Below are 27,868 nucleotides of genomic sequence, written 5' to 3' on the forward strand. Positions count from 1 at the left end.
AATTTCCTCAGCATCGCTCCTATTTTCTGGTGTGTCCGCCATTGCAACTGCACCGAGTGGTTACTGGTATGATGTCACGCAGCTGTTCCATTGACCGAGAGGGGGCGCTGCGAACGCAGGAAATTTCAAGTGATGGGCATGACCAAATAGGGACCGATTACAACCGCGGGAAGCTTTTGAAAAATCGACGGTCAATTTATTTCGAATCTCGAAAGCATTCTGGTGCAGAATAATGCGACTTTTACCGCCACTGCGTGACGCCTTTAAGCCGACTGCGGTATTAACGCGCTGTTCTCTTCAGTCATATATCAACTTTGGGGGGGGGGAGTTGTAGGAAATGTGAAACTACACAGAAAATGTGTGAACGTTCCCTAGGGCTTTGACAGTATCCTATTCCAAGTCTCATACACTGATTAACTCACCATCTTTGTCTTTTATCTCCATGTAGATGGGCCAAGTTTGGAACAATCTTCACTCCAAGCTCAGTGGACTTTTTGTAGACAGGAATGGATGTCAGTCTCCTCCTCTTACGCCAAAATAGCCTAGATACGGTGCTTCGAGAAGGTTGAAATGGGAATGCTGGGCTGCCAGAATCACTTCAGGCAATTTCCTTTCCCACAAAACACTACCATGCATGATGGTAAACTTGCAATTTCTCTTTGTTACTTTGTGCTCATTGCTATGCAGAATCTCACTGATTGTTTATTCCCAGCGCTTCATGCTGAGCTTGAAGGCACAAAGATATTTTATATGAAACTACTTTACTATCTTAAATGAAAAGGTTTTTTTTTTTCCCCCTCTCTCTTTTTGAATTATTTAGTCCTGTATGCTATAGAGGCCATTCTTAAGCTTAGGATGTAATTTTAAGAATGATGCTTCCTTTTGTACAGAATCCTAAAGAACATTTTGTATAACACGTTTACAGCCAAAGGATGGCAGTATTGCTGCAAACAAAGTGTTGGTTATGTAGGTTAATCCTCCATGTAGTGTATAACTGCAAAACTTTTGGAGAAAAAAAAGAGTAATAGTGGCATAGTGTCGGGATTACTATCGTAATCCTTTCCTTGCTGAACAAGCCACAGCTTTGACTGACTAGCTATTTTTTTTTTCTTCTCATAGTTGCAAAGTCTGAGCCCAAATCTAGAGCATGTGTACTCAATGGTAGGCATTAGAGGAACTGATGATATATAAAATACTTTTGTAGTAAATTCCTAGATTAGTACATCTCAGGTGAAAATATGAAGTAAAATGAATGAAAAAGGTTGATATTAACTGCTTACTGAGCGCGAGGTCTTGACAGTATGGACTGAGCCGTATGCTTGTCTGATATTTTCCCATAAAGACTAGGGCTGCAATGATTCACCGCAGTGCACTGAAAATCGAGTTCATACCTGCCGTACCGATTATCGATCCACGTAGCTGTATTTTTGGTTCAATTCAGCGACATTTTTTATTTCAATTTTTACTGATTTATAAACGCACTTTTACTGCGTAACTATTATACTGTACTTACATTGTTAAATCGACGCGAGAAAGCAATCAGCCGGAATAGAGCACAGCTTTGCTTCTAAATAAAACGTGCAATTTGATTGGACAAGAGCAAGGACCCAAACCAGAGTAGCCGACACTTTACATGGCAACGCTGTTGCTGGGCACCAAAATGGCAGAAGCCAAGCTTAAAGATCCTTCGTCTCATCTTGAATCGAAAGTTTGGCTACATTTTGGGTTTCGAGAAGACACGAAGGACATTGCAACGTGCCGCACACGTTATGTTGATGTGAAGTATAAGGAAGGGTCGACTACAAACCTCGCAAATCATTTAAGGTGAAAACACAACACGGATGTAAACGAAGCAAGTGCCGCCGAATTGAAAACTGAAAGTGTTACGAAAGTAGTAAAACCCGGTACGCGGGGACAGTTAAAACCGACTGATGTGATTTACTTTGGCTCTAAACTCTAAGAGGTAAAGTTACAAAACAGTTTTGCATGTTGTGGAGTTACTACTGTTACTTGTACTGGTGTGCTGATTGAATGTTATGAATATGCATAAATATTAAATAACTCTCTTTGAAGAGGAAGGTGTTTGTGAGTGACATACTCACTGCTCTGTGCTCAGGAATTCATCAATTCAAGTTGCCAAAATATCCTTCTCATCTCATCTCATTATCTCTAGCCGCTTTATCCTTCTACAGGGTCGCAGGCAAGCTGGAGCCTATCCCAGCTGACTACGGGCGAAAGGCGGAGTACACCCTGGACAAGTCGCCAGGTCATCACAGGGCTGACACATAGACACAGACAACCATTCACACTCACATTCACACCTACGGTCAATTTAGAGTCACCAGTTAACCTAACCTGCATGTCTTTGGACTGTGGGGGAAACCGGAGCACCCGGAGGAAACCCACGCGGACACGGGGAGAACATGCAAACAGAAAGGCCCTCGCCGGCCCCGGGACTCGAACCCAGGACCTCCTTGCTGTGAGGCGACAGCGCTAACCACTACACCACCGTGTCGCCCCCAAAATATCCTTATTTTAAATATTGTTTTAGACATTTTATACTTGCATATCCTGTTCCCTAAAGTTTTCATCTTTCCAGGCAAATTTCAATGGGATTATGTTAATTAAAGTTTAAAATCTGAGGTTTGTTTGTCCTTTATATTTAGTTGCAGAATCGACTTGAAGGGTCTGAATCCTGAATCGAATCGGTGTCTTAGTGAATCGTTGCAGCCCTAGTAAAGACAGCGCAAGCGAGGTTAATAAGGAGTTTGTTATATGGCTCTTTTATTTCTCAGATTAAAATAGACGTCATTATAATGAGGTGCGGCGCTGCTTTCAGTCACAGTGTATTTGTAACGCAGTTGAGTCACACATGCAGAACAAACAGCTAGCGGTTTCAGAACTCAATTTATATCGCCACTCGAGTGATACATGACAAATGTTCTGAGAAAGATAAAAATATACTCTATACTGGTTTATTTTTAAACAAAATGATAGATAATGAACAGGTGGTTTTTTTTTTTTTTTTGCAACATTGAAAGCTGGTGTCTTGGAAAGTCCATAATTGCCCATGGGCATTACGGGAAAATACTGCCCGCCAAGGAACCAATCAGAGCGCACAGTTTTACCAGAAGTAGCTCGTGCTATATAATAATAAATGTTTATTAACTTAAAGCAGAGAAATAAAGATTTTCTATACCAATGTTTCTGCCTGTATGTTATCCAACAGACCGTGTGTGTGTGTATGTGCCATTCTGGCATGAGTGATGCCTCTCTTATTATCCTGATTCATTCATAGAAGCCATGCTTTATATAAACTTCCGTATATATTCATTATCCTTTTTTTTTTTTTTTTGTATGAGGACTATTTTGGATCCTTTTAGTTTTTGCAAACAGTTCACAACTTTTATTTGCTTGATGGATCTGGCATGTGCCATAGCTGGCCCTCTGCTGGAACTATGGGCAAATTACAACTTAAATTTTTTCATGATTGTGTTACACATGCTCACACACTTTTTTTTCTCGTCTGCCTTTGTTTTTGCCCTTGTGTTGCTATATGTACATTTTTGCTAATCAACAATAAAGCAAGCGATTTAAACAAGAGATTAAAATGACCTGTGTTTTTAGTTCACCTATAGAGGCCCGTCTGTACGTGTAACCGAGTTTAAGAATGTAAGATGGTCATTGGTGTGCTGAAAAAGGTTGAACTCGGACCTGCACAGGTCTCTAGTGTGTTCAATGTGGCCGCATTGTACAAAACCATAATGGCCCGGGGGGGATATCGCTGAATAAATGAAACGAGACTACGGTAGACTTTATTTTTGACTACTAACTAACTCAGTACCTTCAGTGGCATCTCTCAAAAATATTTGCCTTTTATCTTTATAGAAATCAGTAATGAGCAACATGGCACAAAAAAAAAAAACAGCTCATGATACATGAAGGCATTCTAACATGCATGATACAGTATTTACTAGGATTTTTAAGTTTGCTAACAAAGCAGCAACAAAACAGCACAGCCACAAAAATAATTATTTCGAATCCGCTGCTTGTTAACTCCGCGCTAATGGAGTCCGTCAGATTGCCGATGATGCAGAAACGCATCACAATTTCAACAGAGCGCTGATAGAAATTCCCTTCTTTAGGATCCATTTACATAATACACAGTTCTGTAGAATTACATTAATCCTGTTCATCCGCTGAAGACGTCTTACTAAGTGGAAATATCCTGACTACAAAACCAGATTACTGTAGTAACTCCGATTATAAGTTCATATACCAAATACAAGATTAGTAAACCCATAGCTAGACCCTTTTTACTCATTTTAAGCTTGAAATTAGTAAGACTGACTAGTCAAAAGTTTGTACACCCCATACTCTACTCATTCATAAGTTTTTCTGTATTCTGTAATCTTTGGTATTTTAAATCCTTCAAAGTAGCCAGCGTTTACCATGACGCTTTGCACACTATTGGCATTATCGTAACCAGCTTCATGAGGCCACCTGGACTGCTTTTCAATTAACAGGTGCCTCGTCAAAAGTTAATTAGTGGATGAGTTTCTTGCCACCTTAATGCGTTTGAGCTCAACCAGCAATTATTCTATCCACGTTCACTGGATATGAGCAATCACACGCTCTGATTGGCTACTCTACTACTCAGCTATCAGCTCATATACCGTGAGGAGAGAAAAACAAAATGATGGCGCGTGTTGCTGAACCAATTGAGGATGAAATAAAAACTACTTGAAAACAAAACCCCCAAAAATACAAATAAAGCAACAAAATATGGAATAAAAGTATTTGATGGTAAGAACGTAGCTTTTTTTTTTTTTTTTAATTTTCAAGAATTATAGAATTTTTCACAAATTGCTACCGTCATTTTGCCGGTTTGTTTACATTCTAAGCGGAAATTATTTTGTCGGCCGTTTTGTATAAAGTTTTTATTTATTGAATTTGCAAAAAATAAAAATGCTCCGTTTCTCAAAATCCAGTGAACGTGGATAGAATAAAACAGCTATTCCACTCAATTTTGTCGTTCATGGCTTGTAGCCTATGCAATGCTACGCACCTCGTTGGCTATCAGTTCATGTACGACTCAATTTCGTCGAATAACTATTAAACAGTAAATAATAAAAAGTACAGTAAATAGCCCTATTCCACAACTGTAGTAATATATATTACGTCAAGAACCGCTCAACTAAGTACAGAGAGACGACAGCCATCATTACTTTGACATGAAGTGACTTAATTCATAAAAATAAAAGAAAAACAACTGAATTAGAAGCTGTGTCCAAACTTTTGACTGGTACTGTAGGTTTAGTAATCTAATATTTGGTTTACTGTAACTGTATACTTTTTGCATTCATTACATTGAAGATATTTCCATAAAAAAAGCATTCAGAATATATTTCACCTATAATGAGAATCAAACAATAATATTGGTACTTTTTTAGAGACTCTACTGAATGAGTCATGCTAGGAAAGTGTACAGGGAAAACTCCCCCAACAACAAAAACCGAATGTTAGAACTATCATCAGCGTAGGAGATAAGAATTTAAGACAGTATAATCAGTGCTCTTATGCATAGAACAGTCCGTGTGTCTGACCTCGTTCTCACATCCATCTCAGGATGTTATCTCTCAAGCGGAGAACTGAAACTGGTATTTTCCAGCGAGTCCTCAGTGACCACTAGTGATCAGATTTCACTGCCAAAGCTGACTGGGTGATCTTTAGGTGTTTTCCGATACATTTACATTTTGAATAAACTGTACTTGGAAGGAGATCTTTCTTACTACGTTCTCCCTGCTCCCAAATACAGGGTATAGTATGTAGTGCACCTCACAGGTTCATAACATCAACCATGTTACATCCTATTTAGGGAACTTACATAGTGAATTTGTAAGGATGTTGCTTAAGATGATGGAATATTAAAATTCATCATGAAATTATAAATGACATCACCTCCTCGTGATTGTCTTTACCCAAGAAAGCTGAGTTTGTGGAAATAATAATAATAATAATAGCACTAGTGCTAATGTTTGTTCTGCGTGAGCCTGTACACTCACTGGCCACTTTATTAGGAACACCCATCCACCTGCTGTTTGATGCAGTTCTCTAATCAGCCGATCCCCTGACAGCAGCACAATGCATCAAATCATGCAGATACAAATCAAGAGCTTCAGTTCATGTTCACTTCAAACATCAGAATGGGAAAAATTGTGATCTCAAAGTGTGACTTTCACTGTGGCATGGGTGTTGGTTTGAGTATTTCAGAACCTGCTGATCTCCTGGGGTTTTCACACACCACAGGTCTCTAGAGTTTACACAGAATGGTGCGAAAAACAAAAAATATCGAGTGAGCGACAGTTCTGTGGGTGGAAACAAACGCCTTGTGGATAAGAGAGGTCAGAGGAAAATGGCCAGATTGATTCGAGCTGCCAGGAAGGATATAGTAACTCACAGCAACTCTGTACAACCGTGGTGAGCAGAAAAGCATCTCAGCATGCAACAGCAGAAGACCACATTGGGTTCCACTCCTGCAGCCAAAAACAGGAATCTTAGAATCAAGAACAAGTTCCTATTAAAGTGGCCGGCGAGTGTGTACCCTTATAGACTAGATTTTAATTTAAATGCAGTGAAATTTAGGCTCCAGCTTGCCTGCGACCCTGTAGAAGGATAAAGCGGCTAGAGATAATGAGATGAGATGCAGTGAAATTAACACAGACATTCACAACAACCAAATGATGGTTTTGTGAATATGGGAATATGGAATACTATGTATGAAGTACAACCCCAATTCCAAAAAGTTGGGACATTGTGTAAAAAAACTGAATGTGAAGATTTGCAAATCATGGAAACCCTGTATTTCATTGAAAATAGTACAAAGACAACATATCAAATGCTGAAACTGAGAAATTTTATTGTTTTTTGAAAAATATATGCTCATTTTGAATTTGATGTCAGCAACACATTTCAAAACAGTTGGGACAGGGGCAACAAAAGACTGGAAAAGTTGTGCAATGCAAAAAAAACTAATTTGGTTAATTGGCAACAGGTCAGTAACATGATTGGGTATAAAAAGAGCATCCCAGAGAGGCGAAGTCTCTCAGAAGTAAAGATGGGGAGGGATTCACCGCTCTGTGAAAGACTGTGTGGACAAACAGTGCAACAATTTAAGAATAACGTTCCTCAATGTAAAATTGCAAAGAATTTGGGGATCACATCATCTATAGTACATAATATCATTAAAAGATTCAGAGAATCTGGAGAAATCTCTGTATGCAAGAGACAAGGATAAAAACTGACATTGGATGCCTGTGATCTTCAGGCCCTCAGGAGACACGGCATTAAAAGCAAACACGTGTCTGGAGGGGAAATCACTGTATGGGCTCAGGAACACTTCAGAAAACCATCATCTGTGAAAACAGTTCGTTACTGCATCCACAAATGCAAGTTAAAACCAGATATAAACAATATCCAGAAACACCGCCACCTTCTCTGGGCCCGAGCTCTTTTACGATGGACTGAGGCAAAGTGGAAAATTGTCCCAAGGTCTGACGAATCAAAAGTAGAAATTCTTTTTAGAAATCATGGACATTACGTCCTCCAGGCTAAAGAGGAGAGGGATCATCTGACTTATTAGTGCACAGTTCAAAACCCAGCATCTGTGATGGTATGAGGGTGCATTAGTGCACAAGACATGGTAACTTGTACATCTGGGAAGGCATCATTAATGGTGAATGATCTTGTTTATTTCAGAAAGACAATGCCAAACTGCTTTCTGCACATATTAAAACTGCATGGCTCCGTAGTAAGAGAGTCCAGGTGCTAAACTGGCCTGCCTGCAGTCCAGACCTGTCTCCCATTTAAAACATTTGGTACATTACGAAGCGCAAAATATGACAACGGAGACCCCAAACTGTTGAGCAAATGAAATTGTATATCAGGCAAGAATGGGACAACATTTCTCTTTCAGAACTACAGCACTTGGTCTCCGCAGTTCCCAAACGTTTACAAAAAGTATTGTTAAAAAGTAGAGATGATGCAACACAGTGGTAAACATGCACCTGTCCCAATTTTTTTTAAAATGCGTGCCCAACATCAAATTCAAAATGAGCAAATATTTTTCAACAAACAAAATCTCAATTTCAACGTTTTGTCTTTGTACTATTTTCAATGAAATATAGGGTTTCCATGATTTGCAAATCGTCATATTCTGTTTTTTATTTGTTTTACACAGTGTCCCAAATTTATGGAATTGGGGTTGTAAAATCTAAGCAGGTCACCTGCTGGTTACAGCGACCACTTCAAATAAATCTTAAACTTTCAACTACTTGTTCTTGAGATATCTTGCTATCTCACACGGATCACATCTGCACAGCTTCAGCTCACAGAATCCTTATTTGTGCTGGTAAATTGAATCCCAAGTGGATTTATACTTGCTGCATATATACTCACTAGATAATGTGGAGTACTCTCCTGTACTGAAACCTGCAAAGTGCACTACACAGTCAACTTCATTTGGGATTCAGCCAAAACATTTCTAGCAGGATGGAACAAAATCCCTTTTTTCACTCAAGTAAGAGTAAAATGTACAGCCATCGATAACAGCTTGTAGTTTACTCCAACATTTATGGTGTACTCAGTTTAGTCATGAAATCCGATCACAAGTGGTCACTTATGATGATCTTGCCGAGAGTCCAATCCTTCCACGTGAACGTGGACGTCACCTCCTTTGTATCTCTGATCATCACAGATGTGATTAGAGGTTCTGGTCAAAGCTCCTGCACCTCCTTCAGCTTTTGTTCCAGTATCACATCATGGCCGTGGAATTTGAAGTAACCCAAGAACTTTTTCTTCTGCAGCATCAGAGGGAACCAGATGATGTCATCTGCCCACATTTCACTGAAGGGGATTTTGTCGATATCAAACCACTGAGGCCGCATTTCTAAAATGGAAACATACATTTATTTATTATAGGGTGTAATTACACTGCAACCCCGCTACAACGAATTCTTTCACATACAACAAACCAAGTTCGTGTCCCCTGCTTTTAGTGATGAGTCAGAGTCTTTAAAAAAAAAAAACATCACTGACAAATAAGTAATCAAGTCTGCAGTCAAGTTAACAATACGTGTTAAAGCCATAAAACAAAGACTTAAGCCTCGCTTACATGTTGATCGAGAACTGTGATCACTGACTTAAAAAAAATCTCTTAAAAAGGGCTTTATTTTATGAGCTAAAAGCAGATTTACTTGAGTCTTTACTCCATAAGCATTGTCGTCATAGCTACTCGTTATCACATCCATGTGCTCTGACTGTGCAGCGCATTAGGACTAATTACCATGCATCTGTTCCGGATTAGAGTGCAATCACAGCGTGTGTTATATAAGGACTCCTTAAACACACACACACTTTGCTCAGTATACGCGCTGTACCTAGTGTCTCACATTACCAAGCCTTTGTTCTGTGTATTGCATTCCTGGTTTTGACTTCCTTTTGTATTTTGGACTTTGCTTTTGTGATTACCTCTGATATTCTGTATTCGCCTGACCATTGCCTGTTCCACGACCCTGCCTTTGTCTTACGTTTTTGAACTGTTTGTCTGCCTGTTTTTAAATAAACACACTTCCTGCAATCACATCCATCATCCGCTTCCATTACATGACACTCATAAATGTAAGATACTCTCCATCGAAGACAAACTTCATATCCTGGAGCGTCTAAAGCCTGATGAGAAAGTGACGAATTTGTGTAAAGAAAATGGTGTCCTGAAAAATTCAATTTCAACTTATAAAGCAAAAGAGCTCCGAGACTTCGTCCATAACTGCAACCAACATGATGGGCTGAAAAGAAGATGCGGCAAGCAAACGACAGCGATTGTGACTTATTTCCTTTACTTCATAAATATGTAAGTAAATTAAGCATAAATATAAATTAAACACAGATGATCTTGTTTTATCTAAGAGTGAGTGTTTGGTGTGACAAGTGGGACCATTTCAGAATTACAAACTTGTCGGTATAACAAACTATTTGGACGTCCCTCAAGGAGTTTATCATCACGGGGCAGCAGTGTAATAGGATATAAAATACTTTTTGAACAGTACAATGCATGCCACAAAGTCAATGATGTGAGATGGTTTGATATGACCTTCTGATTCTGTCGGCTCGCCGTTGTAATCGTCGGCTCGGAATATGTGCACGTCCATCAGCTCCGTCTCTCCAACAAATTCGAACGTGATATTTCCGATCTTGTACAGCGCATCTACAGTGAGACCGCTTTCCTCCAGCAGCTCTCTGAACATTTTCAGTCAAGAAATTAGAAAAAACAAAAACAAAGAAAAAACAGGGCACTGTGATTTAAAATTCAAAAATAAGTCATTTTACTCCATTAATACAGACATTTATTTGCATATGCAAATGAACAAAGTCATTACAAGTCAAAATAAAATGAATAAACATCAATACGATGTATAGAAAAGGACGAGACTTACTAAAGATAATTAAGTTATTCCGTGAAATCGAATTGTACATTTAACAATTATTTGCCGAAGGTCAAGTGAATATAGGTGAATAATAACAGACGAAACCAAGGTCGATATTCACTGAGCCTGAAGCGGATAACTGTTTCAGTATAAATACACAAGTGGTTATTTAAAAAAAAAAAAAAAATCATATTAAAAAATAATTTATTTCAACCTTCAAAAGCGGCATACAGATGTAATAAAGGCACGTCGCAGACTTGTCGCTTATCTATGCCGAGCCACATAAAAGACTTTGTTTTGAAATCGATAAAATGAATCTCACACTCACCTAACCTTTGGACAGTTTTATACCAAACTTCATAGCATCTTTAGTGCTTTTAGGAACAACATTTTCCTTCATCATTTGTAATTCTTTCTCACGTATGGTGACAAAGCCGCCATTTTGCCGAGTCGCTCGAGATGATTATCGAGAAACAGTCTGAATTTCTCGACCAATCAGCGCACGCGATTTTCTATAAATCACCTCTCTACTAATTTCTAATATTCACCCTTTATCATAAAAGTCCTTTAATCATTGCAGAACTGTGTTCTTTTTATTTATTCGGCACCTCTGGGGTTTTATGGAAACTGAATGACACCAGTAGGGGTGTGTGCTTACAGTCTTAACACTAAAGATCTTCTTGCAAAGCAATCAGATTTGCTGAGCAGTCAGATTTCCTGCTGGTGCCCTTGATATTGTTCTGCTTTAACATGAGGAATTTTAAGTGTGTTTATATCTCTGATCTGAAAATATCTCACACACACACAAAAAAAAGCTAGATTCATTGTTCAATCTTGCTTTTGTTTTAAATGGGTCCCTTTCCTGCTTGATCTTGAATGTAAATGAGCACCGGTCAGATTTGTATGTGTGTGACATGATCACAGTAATAATGCACACCTTCTGACCAATCAGATTTGAGAATACATCTGCGCTGCGGTAGGAATATAATTAAAAGTGCATTAGGTAAAATTAAGATCAGGTCTCTAACCAGCCAGGTGGAATTAAGCAATAAATAATCAAATGCACAGAAACACGGCTGATGAACAGAAATGTTTTTGTGCAGTACTGCAGAAAGTGTCACAGCTGCACTTTGTCTCTCAGCTATTTACAGTGACTAGGTTTAATGGTTCTCCTCACCGCCTTGCTGCTTGCTCTATGCTCTCTCCGGGATGAACTTTGCCCCCGAAGCCGTTCCATTTCCCCGCTCCGAAGCCACGTTTCTTCATGCCGAGTAGCACACGGCCGGGCTGTACCACCAGCACCAGCGTCAGCAGCTTCCTCGTGAACATCTAACAAAACATGTTAACCACAGTACCAGTTTACTTTTCTGGAATTGAACATGAATCAACATTTGCGACAACAGACAAGGGAGATTTTGTCACAACTGTCTAATACTCTGAGAAGCAGCATGTGACGTTATTGCAAGACAACAAAGTTTTGGCTCTTTCTTTGGGACGTCATCGCTGCGTGAAGGCAGACTGTCTATTCAATTCTATTCTGAACACTCGCAGAAGGCAGTTTGCTCAAGAGTTTACACGGCTGCTTTTAAACGGATTATAACTGGAATATTAGGCTTCACGGAAACCCAGCCACTGGTCCTGTTGCTTTGGTAAGATAAGCACAGCTCATTCATATGAATATAACGTGGAAATAAATACAACAGATCTGGGAAATAAATGTGGCACGAGGAAATAAAAGGCTCATTTGTTTACTTCAGTATTTATTTAATATTGATTTAAATGGTGATCTATATACATCACCCTAGTGTGCATTATTTTCTTATTACAGCACTCTCATTATTCCTGCCTAAAACAAGGTACCAAAATATTCAATACAATATTGAACCTATAATAATATACTGCTTTTTCTTTTCAGTAGTTATTACAGGTGACAGCTATAAACACAAATAAAAGCAATAATGATCTAAACGCACCGCAATCTAAACGAATCGGCTCTGCAATCTAAATGAGCCGCAATCTAAACAAATCGGCTCTTAAACCTAAAGGAATCGACTCTGCAATCTAAAGGAATCGACTCTGCAACCCAAAGGAACCGCAATCTAAAGGAATCGACTCTGCAGTTTAAAGGAATTGACTCTGCAATCTAAAGGAATCGACTTCATCTGTGCTGTATGTCGAGCATGTATACCATATTTGACAATAAAGTTGACTTGACTGCAACCTAAAGGAACCGGCTCTGCAACCTAAACGAACCGCAACCTAAAGGAATCGGCTCTGCAACCTAAAGGAACCGCAATCTAAAGGAATCGGCTCTGCAACCTAAAGGAATCGACTCTGCAACCTAAAGGAATCGGCTCTGCAACCTAAAGGAATCGGCTCTGCAACCTAAACGAACCGCAACCTAAAGGAATCGGCTCTGCAACCTAAACGAACCGCAACCTAAAGGAACCGGCTCTGCAACCTAAAGGAATCGGCTCTGCAACCTAAAGGAACCGCAACCTAAAGGAATCGGCTCTGCAACCTAAAGGAACCGCAACCTAAAGGAACCGGCTCTGCAACCTAAAGGAATCGGCTCTGCAACCTAAAGGAACCGCAACCTAAAGGAACCGGCTCTGCAACCTAAAGGAACCGCAACCTAAAGGAACCGGCTCTGCAACCTAAAGGAACCGGCTCTGCAACCTAAAGGAATTGACTCTGCAACCGAAAGGAACCGCAACCTAAAGGAGCCGCAACCTAAAGGAGCCGCAACCTAAAGGAGCCGCAACCTAAAGGAGCCGGCTCTGCAACCTAAAGGAATCGACTCTGCAACCTAAACAAACCGCAACCTAAAGGAATCGGCTCTGCAACCTAAAGGAATCGACTCTGCAACCTAAAGGAGCCGCAACCTAAAGGAGCCGCAACCTAAAGGAGCCGCAACCTAAAGGAGCCGCAACCTAAAGGAGCCGCAACCTAAAGGAACCGACTCTGCAACCTAAAGGAATCGCAACCTAAAGGAATCGCAACCTAAAGGAATCGACTCTGCAACCTAAAGGAGCCGCAACCTAAAGGAGCCGGCTCTGCAACCTAAAGGAATCGTCTCTGCAACCTAAAGGAACCGCAACCTAAAGGAATCGACTCTGCAACCTAAAGGAGCCGCAACCTAAAGGAATCGTCTCTGCAACCTAAAGGAACCGCAACCTAAAGGAATCGTCTCTGCAACCTAAAGGAATCGACTCTGCAACCTAAAGGAATCGACTCTGCAACCTAAAGGAATCGACTCTGCAACCTAAAGGAATCGACTCTGCAACCTAAAGGAATCGACTCTGCAACCTAAAGGAACCGCAACCTAAAGGAACCGCAACCTAAAGGAACCGCCTCTGCAACCTAAAGGAACCGCCTCTGCAACCTAAAGGAATTGACTCTGCAACCTAAAGGAACCGCAACCTAAAGGAACCGGCTCTGCAACCTAAAGGAATCGCAACCTAAAGGAACCGACTCTGCAACCTAAAGGAATTGACTCTGCAACCTAAAGGAACCGGCTCTGCAACCTAAAGGAACCGCAACGTAAAGGAACCGGCTCTGCAACCTAAAGGAATCGCAACCTAAAGGAGCCGCAACCTAAAGGAACCGGCTCTGCAACCTAAAGGAACCGCAACCTAAAGGAACCGACTCTGCAACCTAAAGGAACCGGCTCTGCAACCTAAAGGAACCGGCTCTGCAACCTAAAGGAACCGCAACCTAAAGGAACCGGCTCTGCAACCTAAAGGAATCGCAACCTAAAGGAGCCGCAACCTAAAGGAATCGTCTCTGCAACCTAAAGGAACCGCAACCTAAAGGAATCGACTCTGCAACCTAAAGGAATCGACTCTGCAACCTAAAGGAATCGACTCTGCAACCTAAAGGAATCGACTCTGCAACCTAAAGGAATCGACTCTGCAACCTAAAGGAATCGCAATCTAAAGGAATCGGCTCTGCAACCTAAAGGAATCGACTCTGCAACCTAAAGGAACCGCAATCTAAAGGAATCGGCTCTGCAACCTAAAGGAACCGCAATCTAAAGGAATCGGCTCTGCAACCTAAAGGAATCGACTCTGCAACCTAAAGGAACCGCAATCTAAAGGAATCGGCTCTGCAACCTAAAGGAACCGCAACCTAAAGGAACCGACTCTGCAACCTAAAGGAATCGCAACCTAAAGGAATCGCAACCTAAAGGAATCGACTCTGCAACCTAAAGGAGCCGCAACCTAAAGGAGCCGGCTCTGCAACCTAAAGGAATCGTCTCTGCAACCTAAAGGAACCGCAACCTAAAGGAATCGACTCTGCAACCTAAAGGAGCCGCAACCTAAAGGAATCGTCTCTGCAACCTAAAGGAACCGCAACCTAAAGGAATCGTCTCTGCAACCTAAAGGAATCGACTCTGCAACCTAAAGGAATCGACTCTGCAACCTAAAGGAACCGCAATCTAAAGGAATCGGCTCTGCAACCTAAAGGAATCGACTCTGCAACCTAAAGGAACCGCAATCTAAAGGAATCGGCTCTGCAACCTAAAGGAATCGACTCTGCAACCTAAAGGAACCGCAATCTAAAGGAATCGGCTCTGCAACCTAAAGGAACCGCAACCTAAAGGAATCGGCTCTGCAACCTAAAGGAATCGACTCTGCAACCTAAAGGAATCGACTCTGCAACCTAAAGGAACCGCAATCTAAAGGAATCGACTCTGCAACCTAAAGGAATCGACTCTGCAACCTAAAGGAATCGGCTCTGCAACCTAAAGGAATCGACTCTGCAACCTAAAGGAATCGTCTCTGCAACCTAAAGGAACCGCAATCTAAAGGAATCGGCTCTGCAACCTAAAGGAATCGACTCTGCAACCTAAAGGAACCGCAATCTAAAGGAATCGGCTCTGCAACCTAAAGGAATCGACTCTGCAACCTAAAGGAACCGCAATCTAAAGGAATCGGCTCTGCAACCTAAAGGAATCGACTCTGCAACCTAAAGGAACCGCAATCTAAAGGAATCGGCTCTGCAACCTAAAGGAACCGCAACCTAAAGGAATCGGCTCTGCAACCTAAAGGAATCGACTCTGCAACCTAAAGGAATCGACTCTGCAACCTAAAGGAACCGCAATCTAAAGGAATCGACTCTGCAACCTAAAGGAATCGACTCTGCAACCTAAAGGAACCGCAACCTAAAGGAATCGGCTCTGCAACCTAAAGGAATCGACTCTGCAACCTAAAGGAACCGCAATCTAAAGGAATCGGCTCTGCAACCTAAAGGAACCGCAACCTAAAGGAATCGGCTCTGCAACCTAAAGGAATCGACTCTGCAACCTAAAGGAACCGCAACCTAAAGGAATCGACTCTGCAACCTAAAGGAATTGACTCTGCAACCTAAAGGAACCGCAACCTAAAGGAATCGGCTCTGCAACCTAAAGGAACCGCAACCTAAAGAAATCGGCTCTGCAACCTAAAGGAACCGCAACCTAAAGGAATCGGCTCTGCAACCTAAAGGAACCGCAACCTAAAGGAATCGGCTCTGCAACCTAAAGGAACCGCAACCTAAAGGAACCGCCTCTGCAACCTAAAGGAACCGGCTCTGCAACCTAAAGGAACCGCAATCTAAAGGAATAGACACTGCAGTTTAAAGGAATCGGCTCTGTAACCTTTACGAACCGCAACCTAAAGGAATCGGCTCTGCAACCTAAAGGAACCGCAACCTAAAGGAATCGGCTCTGCAACCTAAAGGAACCGCAACCTAAAGGAACCGGCTCTGCAACCTAAAGGAACCGGCTCTGCAACCTAAAGGAACCGCAACCTAAAGGAACCGGCTCTGCAACCTAAAGGAACCGCAACCTAAAGGAACCGGCTCTGCAACCTAAAGGAACCGCAACCTAAAGGAACCGCAACCTAAAGGAATCGGCTCTGCAACCTAAAGGAACCGCAACCTAAAGGAATCGGCTCTGCAACCTAAAGGAACCGCAACCTAAAGGAACCGGCTCTGCAACCTAAAGGAACCGCAACCTAAAGGAACCGGCTCTGCAACCTAAAGGAACCGCAACCTAAAGGAACCGGCTCTGCAACCTAAAGGAATTGACTCTGCAACCTAAAGGAGCCGCAACCTAAAGGAGCCGCAACCTAAAGGAGCCGGCTCTGCAACCTAAAGGAATCGACTCTGCAACCTAAACGAACCGCAACCTAAAGGAATCGGCTCTGCAACCTAAACAAACCGCAACCTAAAGGAATCGGCTCTGCAACCTAAAGGAATCGACTCTGCAACCTAAAGGAATCGACTCTGCAACCTAAAGGAGCCGCAACCTAAAGGAGCCGGCTCTGCAACCTAAAGGAATCGGCTCTGCAACCTAAAGGAACCGCAACCTAAAGGAACCGCAACCTAAAGGAATCGACTCTGCAACCTAAAGGAGCCGGCTCTGCAACCTAAAGGAATCGTCTCTGCAACCTAAAGGAGCCGCAACCTAAAGGAATCGTCTCTGCAACCTAAAGGAACCGCAACCTAAAGGAATCGTCTCTGCAACCTAAAGGAATCGACTCTGCAACCTAAAGGAATCGACTCTGCAACCTAAAGGAATCGACTCTGCAACCTAAAGGAATCGACTCTGCAACCTAAAGGAGCCGCAACCTAAAGGAACCGGCTCTGCAACCTAAAGGAACCGCCTCTGCAACCTAAAGGAATTGACTCTGCAACCTAAAGGAACCGGCTCTGCAACCTAAAGGAACCGACTCTGCAACCTAAAGGAATTGACTCTGCAACCTAAAGGAACCGGCTCTGCAACCTAAAGGAACCGCAACGTAAAGGAACCGGCTCTGCAACCTAAAGGAGCCGCAACCTAAAGGAGCCGCAACCTAAAGGAACCGGCTCTGCAACCTAAAGGAACCGCAACCTAAAGGAACCGGCTCTGCAACCTAAAGGAATCGCAACCTAAAGGAATCGTCTCTGCAACCTAAAGGAACCGCAACCTAAAGGAATCGTCTCTGCAACCTAAAGGAACCGCAACCTAAAGGAATCGACTCTGCAACCTAAAGGAATCGACTCTGCAACCTAAAGGAATCGACTCTGCAACCTAAAGGAACCGCAATCTAAAGGAATCGGCTCTGCAACCTAAAGGAACCGCAACCTAAAGGAATCGGCTCTGCAACCTAAAGGAACCGCAACCTAAAGGAATCGGCTCTGCAACCTAAAGGAACCGCAACCTAAAGGAATCGGCTCTGCAACCTAAAGGAACCGCAACCTAAAGGAATCGGCTCTGCAACCTAAAGGAACCGCAACCTAAAGGAATCGGCTCTGCAACCTAAAGGAACCGCAACCTAAAGGAATCGACTCTGCAACCTAAAGGAACCGCAACCTAAAGGAATCGACTCTGCAACCTAAAGGAACCGCAATCTAAAGGAATCGGCTCTGCAACCTAAAGGAACCGCAACCTAAAGGAATCGGCTCTGCAACCTAAAGGAACCGCAACCTAAAGGAATCGGCTCTGCAACCTAAAGGAACCGCAACCTAAAGGAATCGGCTCTGCAACCTAAAGGAACCGACTCTGCAACCTAAAGGAACCGGCTCTGCAACCTAAAGGAACCGGCTCTGCAACCTAAAGGAACCGGCTCTGCAACCTAAAGGAATCGGCTCTGCAACCTAAAGGAATCGGCTCTGCAACCTAAAGGAATCGGCTCTGCAACCTAAAGGAACCGCAACCTAAAGGAATCGACTCTGCAACCTAAAGGAATCGACTCTGCAACCTAAAGGAACCGTAATCTAAAGGAATAGACACTGCAGTTTAAAGGAATCGGCTCTGTAACCTATACGAACCGCAGCCTAAAGGAATCGGCTCTGCAACCTAAACGAATCGGCTCTGCAACCTAAACGAACCGCAATCTAAAGGAGTCGACTTTGCAATCTAAAGGAGTCGACTCTGCAATCTAAAGGAGTCGACTCTGCATTAAGACACAATCAAGTAATGAGTTATTCTTGTACTCACGGACGTTTCAATCAGTAAACAGAATAAGTAGTTAAAATAATATAAATATAACATCTTACTTGTTGAAGGACGGATTACAGACTTTTTTTTTTTTTATTATTTAAATATTGATTTGAAGCCACTGACCGCTGCAGCTTTCTGTCTAAAGACAGAAACCAGTGAACTACAGGTTCTTTCCCGCGTGCGTGTGTTTACACTCCGCCCACAGGAAGTCATTTCCAGTCTGGTGTGTTACACTGAAATAATCCCGGCTAGAATCGTGAGCCGGCAAAAAAAAAAAGAGAGAGAGAGAACACATGTTCTAACCTAACAGAACGTTCAGGAAAACAGGGTATCTCGTGTATATCCAGTACATTAAATAATAATTTAGTTTGATTATATTTTGTTTTGTAGTAATCGTTTAGATGTTGCAGGAAACCGAACTACACTCCATACCACTAGGTGGCGGTAAAGCATCAATAAACCAAAAGAAGAAGAAGAAGCAGCTTCTCCAGCATGAGTTCTGTGACAGTTATGAACAGGATCATGAAAACTATATCGAAATGATCAAGACATTCATTTCTTCTTAACTGGATCTTCTAAAACATGAAGCATTGCCCTGGTTGTTGTTTTGGATATATAAACTCGGCTAAAACAACTTAATGACTTTGGATATTTTATACTCTCCATGCTCGCATATAAACATGTGGAAATGTTTATATTTGCAAATATGTCGCCTTCACAGCTCAGCCCATCTGCTGAAGAAAGCTCCTGTGAGGCTGAAGGGGAAGACTGGTGCAGAGCAGCGCTGGATGGTGCGACAGATGAAGGACCCCTTTGTTAAAGCTGCTCACCTTCAGCACTTCCGCTGCAGGAGTGCCTTCAAACTGCTGGAAATCGATGACAAATACCACCTTCTGAAGCCTGGTCTCAGTGTCATAGACTGCGGGGCTGCACCCGGGGCCTGGAGCCAAGTCGCAGTGCAAAGGGTCAATTCAGCTGGAGAAAGTGAGTTCCAAGTACTTCAGAGGGGTTTGATAGCTACTACATATTATTATCATCTATAACAGCAAACCCTGAGGATCAGTCTGGCTGTAAACCAAGCTGGACACCTGACCATCACACCCATATGTCGGCTTTCTTCCAACCACAAAGTCTGGAACACCCTTTTCCCTTCAATGGAACTGGAAGAGGCCCAGATGTGATCCAGCTGCACACAAAGTGAGCTCAAGGAAGACACAGGAGCTTCTCAGTAGTCAAGGAAGGAGCCTTAAGGATGCCACGTCCTTGAACTGCAGACTGGTCCATTAAGTGTTCTCTGAATGATGGGAAGGCGCCTCTGATGGACTGGACTTGGAAGGACCAATCCTACCAGTGAAGCATCCTTGACTTAAGAAATACCAATGGTTTAAGGTTTGAGAAGGTTAGAGTAGAAGAACTCGAATGTCCTGCACTGCTCTGACCGCAACCCCACTGAACACCTTTGGGATGAACTGGAACATCAACTGCACCCCAGGCCTCCTCACCCAACATCGGTGTCTCATCTCACTAATGCTCTTGTAGCTGAATCATCACAAATCCTCACAGCCACGCCCCAAAATCTAGTGGAAAGCCTTCCCAGAAGAGTGGAGATTATTATCTGGAATGGGATGTTCAACAAACAAACGGGTGTGATGGCTAGGTGTCCAACCATTTGGCCATATAGTGTACTTCTTCACAGGGGCATGTACAGTGAACACACCGTGTGATTGATAGATACATAGATTCATATATAGAGTACTTTATTGATCACTTAGGGAAATTTTGTTACAGCAGTACAATAAACTACAGAAATTGCCTTGGACACAGATTATGCATAGAGAACACAAGTTAAGGCCTCTGCATGCTCTTGCGACAAGGCTTTCGCAGATAGCTTTTCGCAGACAGTTGTAATTTATCGTTGAGCGGGGAGTAATAGGCGTGCGCGATGTTATTCAGCGCCACAACGCAAGGGGGCGCGAAATCGCTAGGAGTAGTTGGTGGGTGTGGTTAGTGGAGTGTTTATCCTCCGGTTACTTATAATGACTAGAACTGGAGTCGTATAGATGTACGTACTTCCTCACTTCCTCGATCAACCGCTCTTTGTGCTGCTCCATCTTCGCTTGTGTTTTTAAAAATGCCGGTCGTGAAAACAAAACAAACTGGGAAAGTAGGGAAGCGGAAGTGTGTGTACAGCGGATGTAGAGTGGACCAATCAGAGCCCTCTTGTCTGCGACGCTGTCTGCGGTGGTCACAATTTTTGGGAGGTGCGCGCAGAGCGTCTGCGAAGGGGGGGGGCTTCGCAGACGCCATCTGCGATGCCATCTGCGAGGACTGGGTTGTCAGCATAAATTGGCCTTTACAGTATCCATACTTGAAGTAAACTAATTAATAAAATACAATACTAATTTCCAATAAAAGTATGTGAAGTGGTTGCACTGCAGGTGATGATCATAAGGTGATGGTCATTAGAACGAGTCCGAGTTTAATTTAACCTAATAAACATGTTTTAACAAAGTAAAAATGTGTAAACGTTGATATGGCAACATGTTCTGTAAGGAAACATTTGTTTAACCATTAAGGAAACTGCCTCCTGTGTCAGCACTTGGGAACGGTCAGTAGGTTTTCTGCCACAGGAAAGTCTTCAGGACAGAGGACTGTACGCTTTGTGCTTTCTCAGTAACGTGACCATCTGTGCTTTTTATCTTGTTAATATTAAAAGAGGTTGTGAGGGAATGAAGTTGTCTCATGGCTGTTCCACAGCATTCAAAGTGAATTAAATCATAAAAAAATATTTTGTATCTTTTATCAATAAATTAAAAATTATCCTGTCGTAGAATAGGAATAAAAGACTTTGAATGTGCTGTTATTGGAAATAATCAACATTGGTGTTGTAACAGTAACTCTGTTTCGCTTCGGGCCTCGTCAAAACTCCCAGTCAATGATTGATTATTTTCCTATAACAGCACTCCTCATTGTGTTTTATTCCTTATTTAAGTGCAGTACAATCACAGACATGAGTCAAAAGTCGAGGTGTCAGAGGTTTTTATCCCCTGCTGGCCAAAAGGGGGATTATGTCGTGGCGATGTCCGGCCATCCCAGGAAGGGTGCTCACCTTCTGAAATCAACTCCTCACAATTTTTGGAGGAATTTCACAAAACTTGGCAGGATTCTTTGTTATATGTCGGTAATACACATTGCAATTTCGTTCAATTCAGTCGCATTTTACCAGAGTTATGGTATAGTTGCCAGTGGGGGATATTGTGCTCTCAGAGCACTCTTGTTTATTATTATTATTATTATTATTATTATTTTAATATTCGTCGAAATTCAGCACATTCCTCTGACTGTCATGATCTGGACCACCAACATCCAACCAACCAGAATAATGTGGCATTTCAACACACCAACCAATTCTGTCACGTTATCGTTCAGGCTCTGTTTAAAATGGCGCCTGATACCCTGAGGTCCTCCTCTAAGTTCTCTAACACTTCTGCAACATAGTGAAAGTCTTAATTTGGTTCACGAGGGTGTAAAGTGAGCATTTGGAACAGTCCAAATGACTTCATGACATTCCAGGATGTTTCCATTTGCTCCAGTGATGTACCTGTGTTTCGAGGGTGTGGCTTTGGATGGAACCCTGAAAACAGACTGTACTTCAAAGTCCAACTTTAATTCAGAAAGCAGTGCCTTTCAGCCTCTGGCATTGGTGACTTCCTAACAAGATTTAACTTAATAGCCTCTGGTATTAGGCTCATTTGTTAATTGGTTAACAGTTGATCAATGATTTTGCACGCTGACTTTTATTATAACAGACATATTCACATCTGCACCCATCTCTGACTTCACAATGATTCATAGATTTTCCTGTTTCACTGTTTTCTTGTTTGCAGGGCCTGATTTAGCCCGAGGGTGTGTACTTGGTATAGATCTGCTGCACATTGCCCCTTTGCAAGGTGCCCACTTCCTGTCCAACCGGGATATCACTAGTCCTGCTACTCATGCTGAGCTGCAGGAGCTGCTTCCTCAAGCTTACGCTGATGTCCTCCTCAGTGACATGGCACCCAACGCCACTGGGCTTAGGGAGCTGGACCATGAGCGACTCATATGCATGTGTCTTTCACTGTTAGAGCTCTCTGAGAAGCTGCTGCGGCCTGGAGGCTCGCTGCTGTGTAAATACTGGGATGGAGCGTTTACGCACAAGCTCCGGGAAGGTCTTACTCGTGCTTTTCAAGACGTGAAGACCGTGAAGCCTAAAGCAAGTAGAAAAGAGTCAGCGGAGTTATATTTCTTAGCCAGGACATTCAAGAAAACGTAGTATCGCACTTCATGGACCTGATGGGATTTTTCAAAGATTATTTTTGAAGCATGGTGTATCAGGGATAACTAATGTTTTATTAATATGTTTATTATTATTTTTTTTTTACTGTGGTCAGTTTGAAATATATGAAGGTTATTGTGTAACCACAGAAGCTTTCATTACTTGGTTCTGAATAGATAGTTTTCACTGACGTCACGGCATTCCGGGGAACGCCCTCCAGCCGCCATCTTGTGGGTCAAACAAAACGGATCATGCTATTACTGGCTACATTATCTTGGACAAATTTATAAAGTTATATAGTCAGTTTTCTAAAATAAAGATCAATGTCGGCAAAATCAAGCAAACGGAAGTATATGGATACATTGGACGACATCTCACGACAACGGTATGCAGCCAAACTGGCCTTGATTGAGGGAATTGACACCTACGAAGTGGACAAAGATGCATTTTCAAGTGACTATGCAGGGCTGCCATCCATATCGTACCCTGATATTGTGAACTATTTCGTGAATAGTAAAAGTGCCTACACACTTGACGACCTCAAAGCATACAAGTCGCTGGAGTCATACAATTATTTTGTCTGTGGCTGGGTCCGTGAAGTCCACCATATAAAAACAAGTGAGAGTCATGTCCTAATTACAGCCAAGGTATGTAAACATTGGAATTTTAGAGCTCTCAACACTGCATATAAATATATGTGTGTGTATAATATTGAGTTGATTTAAGACAAATTTTACATCCATTAGTGGTATTACAGTACCGTGTCAGTTCCAGTTAGGCATCCTCCAGAGATTGTTTACACGATGTTTTGGTTTCCAAAAACAAACTTAAACACAATTGATTGTTTATTTAAACAACTTACCACTTATAAAATGATCGGAGCAGACTTTGCTGTGTTTGGAAGGCTGATAATCCTTGCGGTTGATTCTTGCAAGCCATAGATTTCTCCTTTGTATGCTGAGTTTCTTTGTTTGCTCGCCTTCGTGCTCCCATACAGTGGGAATTCCATAGAAGCTCCGCTTGACGTCATCATCTGACCTATTACGACAGCCGTGAATACAACAGGTGTGCACCATTGCTAGCTTTAAATAGCCTGCTTGGGTTCTTTTGAAGACTTTGTACTCGCGCGTTACAATGTGTGCTCAGTGACCCGTACGGTAAGCTTGACCCGCAAGATGGCCAACACTAGGGAATCCCCGACTCTGTGACGTCATGTGAAAACTATCTATACAGGTCCTTCTCAAAAAATTAGCATATTGTGATAAAGTTCATTATTTTCCATAATGTAATGATAAAAATTAAACTTTCATATATTTTAGATTGGGCGGCACGGTGGTGTAGTGGTTAGCGCTGTCGCCTCACAGCAAGAAGGTCCTGGGTTCGAGCCCCGGGGCCGGCGAGGGCCTTTCTGTGCGGAGTTTGCATGTTCTCCCCGTGTCCGCATGGGTTTCCTCGGGGTGCTCCGGTTTCCCCCACAGTCCAAAGACATGCAGGTTAGGTTAACTGGTGACTCTAAATTGACCGTAGGTGTGAATGTGAGTGTGAATGGTTGTCTGTGTCTATGTGTCAGCCCTGTGATGACCTGGCGACTTGTCCAGGGTGTACCCCGCCTTTCGCCCGTAGTCAGCTGGGATAGGCTCCAGCTTGCCTGCGACCCTGTAGAAGGATAAAGCGGCTAGAGATAATGAGATGAGATGAGATATTTTAGATTCATTGCACACCAACTGAAATATTTCAGGTCTTTTATTGTTTTAATACTGATTATTTTGGCATACAGCTCATGAAAACCCAAAATTCCTATCTCAAAAAATTAGCATATCATGAAAAGGTACTCTAAACGAGCTATTAACCTAATCATCTGAATCAACGACTTAACTCTAAACACCTGCAAAAGATTCCTGAGGCTTTTAAAAACTCCCAGTCTGGTTCATTACTCAAAACCGCAATCATGGGTAAGACTGCCGACCTGACTGCTGTCCAGAAGGTCATCATTGACACCCTCAAGCAAGAGGGTAAGACACAGAAAGAAATCTCTGAGCGAATAGGCTGTTCCCAGAGTGCTGTATCAAGGCACCTCAGTGGGACGTCTGTGGGAAGGAAAAAGTGTGGCAGAAAACGCTGCACAACCAGAAGAGGTGACCGGACCCTGAGGAAGATTGTGGAGAATGGCCGATTCCAGACCTTGGGGGACCTGTGGAAGCAGTGGACTGAGTCTGGAGTAGAAACATCCAGAGCCACCGTGCACAGGCGTGTGCAGGAAATGGGCTACAGAGAAGCAGCACTGGACTGTTGCTCAGTGGTCCAAAGTACTTTTTTCGGATGAAAGCAAATTTTGCATGTCATTCGGAAATCAAGGTGCCAGAGTCTGGAGGAAGACTGGGGAGAAGGAAATGCCAAAATGCCTGAAGTCCAATGTCAAGTACCCACAGTCAGTGATGGTCTGGGGTGCCATGTCAGCTGCTGGTGTTGGTCCACTGTGTTTTATCAAAGGCAGGGTCAATGCAGCTCGCTATCAGGAGATTTTGGAGCACTTCATGCTTCCATCTGCTGAAAAGCTTTATGGAGATGAAGATTTCATTTTTCAGCACGACCTGGCACCTGCTCACAGTGCCAAAACCACTGGTAAATGGTTTACTGACCATGGTATTACTGTGCTCAATTGGCCTGCCAACTCTCCTGACCTCAACCCCATAGAGAATCTGTGGGGTATTGTGAAGAGGAAGTTGAGAGACACCAGACCCAACACTGTAGATGAGCTTAAGGCCGCTATCGAAGCATCCTGGGCCTCCATAACACCTCAGCAGTGCCACAGGCTGATCGCCTCCATGCCACGTCGCATTGAAGCAGTCATTTCTGCCAAAGGATTCCCGACCAAGTATTGAGTGCATAACTGAACATAATTATTTGAAGGTTGACTTTTTTGTATTAAAAAAACTTTTTTTATTGGTCAGATGAAATATGCTAATTTTTTGAGATAGGGATTTTTGGTTTTCCTTTACTTTTTTGCCAAAATCATCAATATTAAAACAATAAAAGGCTTGAACTACTTCAGTTGTGTGTAATGAATCTAAAATATATTAAAGTCTAATGTTTATGAGGGGCGGCACGGTGGTGTAGTGGTTAGTGCTGTCGCCTCACAGCAAGAAGGTCCGGGTTCGAGCCCCGTGGCCGGCGAGGGCCTTTCTGTGTGGAGTTTGCATGTTCTCCCCGTGTCCATGTGGGTTTCCTCCGGGTGCTCCGGTTTCCCCCACAGTCCAAAGACATGCAGGTTAGGTTAACTGGTGACTCTAAATTGACCGTAGGTGTGAATGTGAATGGTTGTCTGTGTCTATGTGTCAGCCCTGTGATGACCTGGCGACTTGTCCAGGGTGTACCCCGCCTTTCGCCCGTAGTCAGCTGGGATAGGCTCCAGCTTGCCTGCGACCCTGTAGAACAGGATAAAGTGGCTAGAGATAATGAGATGAGATGTTTATGAGTACATTACAGAAAATAATGAACTTTATCACAATATGCTAATTTTTTGAGAAGGACCTGTATATAGTGTGCCTGCAAAACTCTTCATTATACAGTATTTTTTTGTGGGCTGTATTTGGCAGATGTAAACAAAGAAATAATGAAAATAAATAACCATTAAAAACAAAAGTTTGGTTGCTTGTTTCATGTGGTGCATGTCACATCACTTCTGGTGCAAAATGAGCTTTTAATCTGCAAACCAAAGGCCTCTGATTGGTGTCCTTTGTAGTTTAAGACTTGAAATGGATTTCTAAATGTTCCTGTAAATGTATTATCCCTCCGCTGGCCCCTCAAGATTAATATCTGATCGTCTCCTCCAACCTGCATGAGACAACATGAGAACAATACAATGCAGCACAGCAGCCAAGATTCTATTATTCTTCTGCCAACATGATGTTTGTTGGTTTTGGGAGCCACATTTCCCACCTCTTTTGTACATCCAGAATCCAAATTTACCTCAATGTGCTTTGAAGCCAGGTTGGACTTGTGGATGCAACTGATATCAGCTTGTGTATTTTTGCAGATTCATTCTGCACAGGTTTGTGTCTTCAGCCACAGGTCTTAGAAACTACTGAGCACCGTTACAGCAAATCTTAATTTTACTGCACTTCGCTGATGGAGCAGTTTGATTCACACATCTACCATCAAACACTGGAGACTGACGAGAGGTTCATTAACTCATCTTTCGGCTCATTGTAATGCACTGAATTCTGACGCAGTTCTACATCTCTATATATCTACGGTACATTACCAGTCAAAAGTTTAGACATGCTTTCTAATTCAGTGGTTTTTCTTTATTTTTATTAATTAAAAGTCACTTCATGTCTTAACTCTTTACCCCTTAATAACGACATATGACGACCCCGTGTACTATATCCCATAATGACGACATATGATGCCTTGTTTAAAACCTTGTCAAAACCTTGTCTTTAGACTTTTTTACTTGTAAATATGTTCTCAGGGTGAACAGTATATACATATACAAGGGTGGCTGTAGCAACTGCTTTAAGGGGTAAAGAGTTAAAGTAATGATTAGGGTGCATCAGTTGCCCTCACTTTCATAAAATCTGATGCATTTTTGTTTGGGTGTTCCTTTTCACCAATAAAGACATCCTGTAAAATTTTTTGACCATATTCAAAAGTCTAATGGTGGCACCATGAGGTTCATTTTTTGCCAAAAAACGCTTATTTTATGTTTTCGCGTAAGGTTTGAATCACAATGTTGGACTCCATTTATTGATTTCTTGTGAGCCAGAGATCATGTTAAGAACCTTTGCAAGGGATTGAGAAGCATTAATGTGATTCATAATACATTTGTATTGTTTAAAAGTAGTTGAACAATGATTCAATGAACAGCTAAAACTCAAACTGTGCTTGATAATATATTTAGAATATGTACTAAAAATGTGTATCGAAGATATTTGGTATACTCTATAAGGTGCCATAATGTTTCATGAAAAGTGATCGAAATTTTGTCATAAAAGTCATAAAATAGCAGCTTTTTCTATAACTTTGAGCTCCTGGTGCCACCATTAAACTTTTGAATTTTGTCAAAATATTTCACCCAGTGTGTTTTCTTACTAAAAG

The 27,868-nt window shown here is 42.1% G+C and overlaps 3 protein-coding genes across 6 annotated transcripts in view; 2 read left to right on the top strand and 1 right to left on the bottom strand.

Annotated features, from left to right (window-relative positions):
• Positions 1-9,627, top strand: part of snx8a (sorting nexin 8a) — an 85,257-nt gene extending 75,630 nt beyond the window's left edge. Inside the window, exon 13 of one of the 2 annotated variants that reach the window (XM_060943082.1) lies at positions 8,756-9,627. In XM_060943082.1, the coding sequence (XP_060799065.1) occupies positions 8,756-8,761 (6 nt within the window). In that variant the 3' untranslated portion in view covers positions 8,762-9,627. Of the gene's footprint in view, positions 1-448; positions 2,338-8,755 lie in introns of those variants that run through there. The other variant, XM_060943081.1, reaches the window with a different exon arrangement.
• Positions 6,900-18,658, bottom strand: nudt1 (nudix (nucleoside diphosphate linked moiety X)-type motif 1). Its single transcript, XM_060943083.1, has 4 exons — positions 18,510-18,658; positions 11,662-11,813; positions 10,151-10,296; positions 6,900-8,947 (listed from the first exon to the last, which is right to left on the bottom strand). The coding sequence occupies exons 2-4, from the start codon at positions 11,811-11,813 to the stop codon at positions 8,775-8,777; spliced, it is 471 nt and encodes a 156-aa protein (XP_060799066.1). The 5' UTR covers positions 18,510-18,658; the 3' UTR covers positions 6,900-8,774.
• A 271-nt stretch (positions 18,659-18,929) lies between these two features.
• The window catches only part of mrm2 (mitochondrial rRNA methyltransferase 2), a 45,604-nt gene continuing 36,665 nt past the window's right edge, over positions 18,930-27,868 (top strand). The window contains exons 1-3 of one of the 3 annotated variants that reach the window (XR_009656805.1): positions 18,930-19,437; positions 22,341-23,415; positions 26,805-26,857. Coding sequence is in view for 1 of the 3 variants with exons in the window: in XM_060943084.1 (XP_060799067.1) it covers positions 19,092-19,437; positions 22,341-22,765 (771 nt within the window). In the remaining 2 variants the exon portion in view is untranslated. Of the gene's footprint in view, positions 19,438-22,340; positions 24,310-26,804; positions 26,858-27,868 lie in introns of those variants that run through there. The other 2 variants (XR_009656804.1, XM_060943084.1) reach the window with 2 other exon arrangements.

Source organism: Neoarius graeffei, chromosome 16, assembly GCF_027579695.1.
Source record: "Neoarius graeffei isolate fNeoGra1 chromosome 16, fNeoGra1.pri, whole genome shotgun sequence".
In the NCBI taxonomy this organism is placed as follows: Eukaryota; Metazoa; Chordata; class Actinopteri; order Siluriformes; family Ariidae; genus Neoarius; species Neoarius graeffei.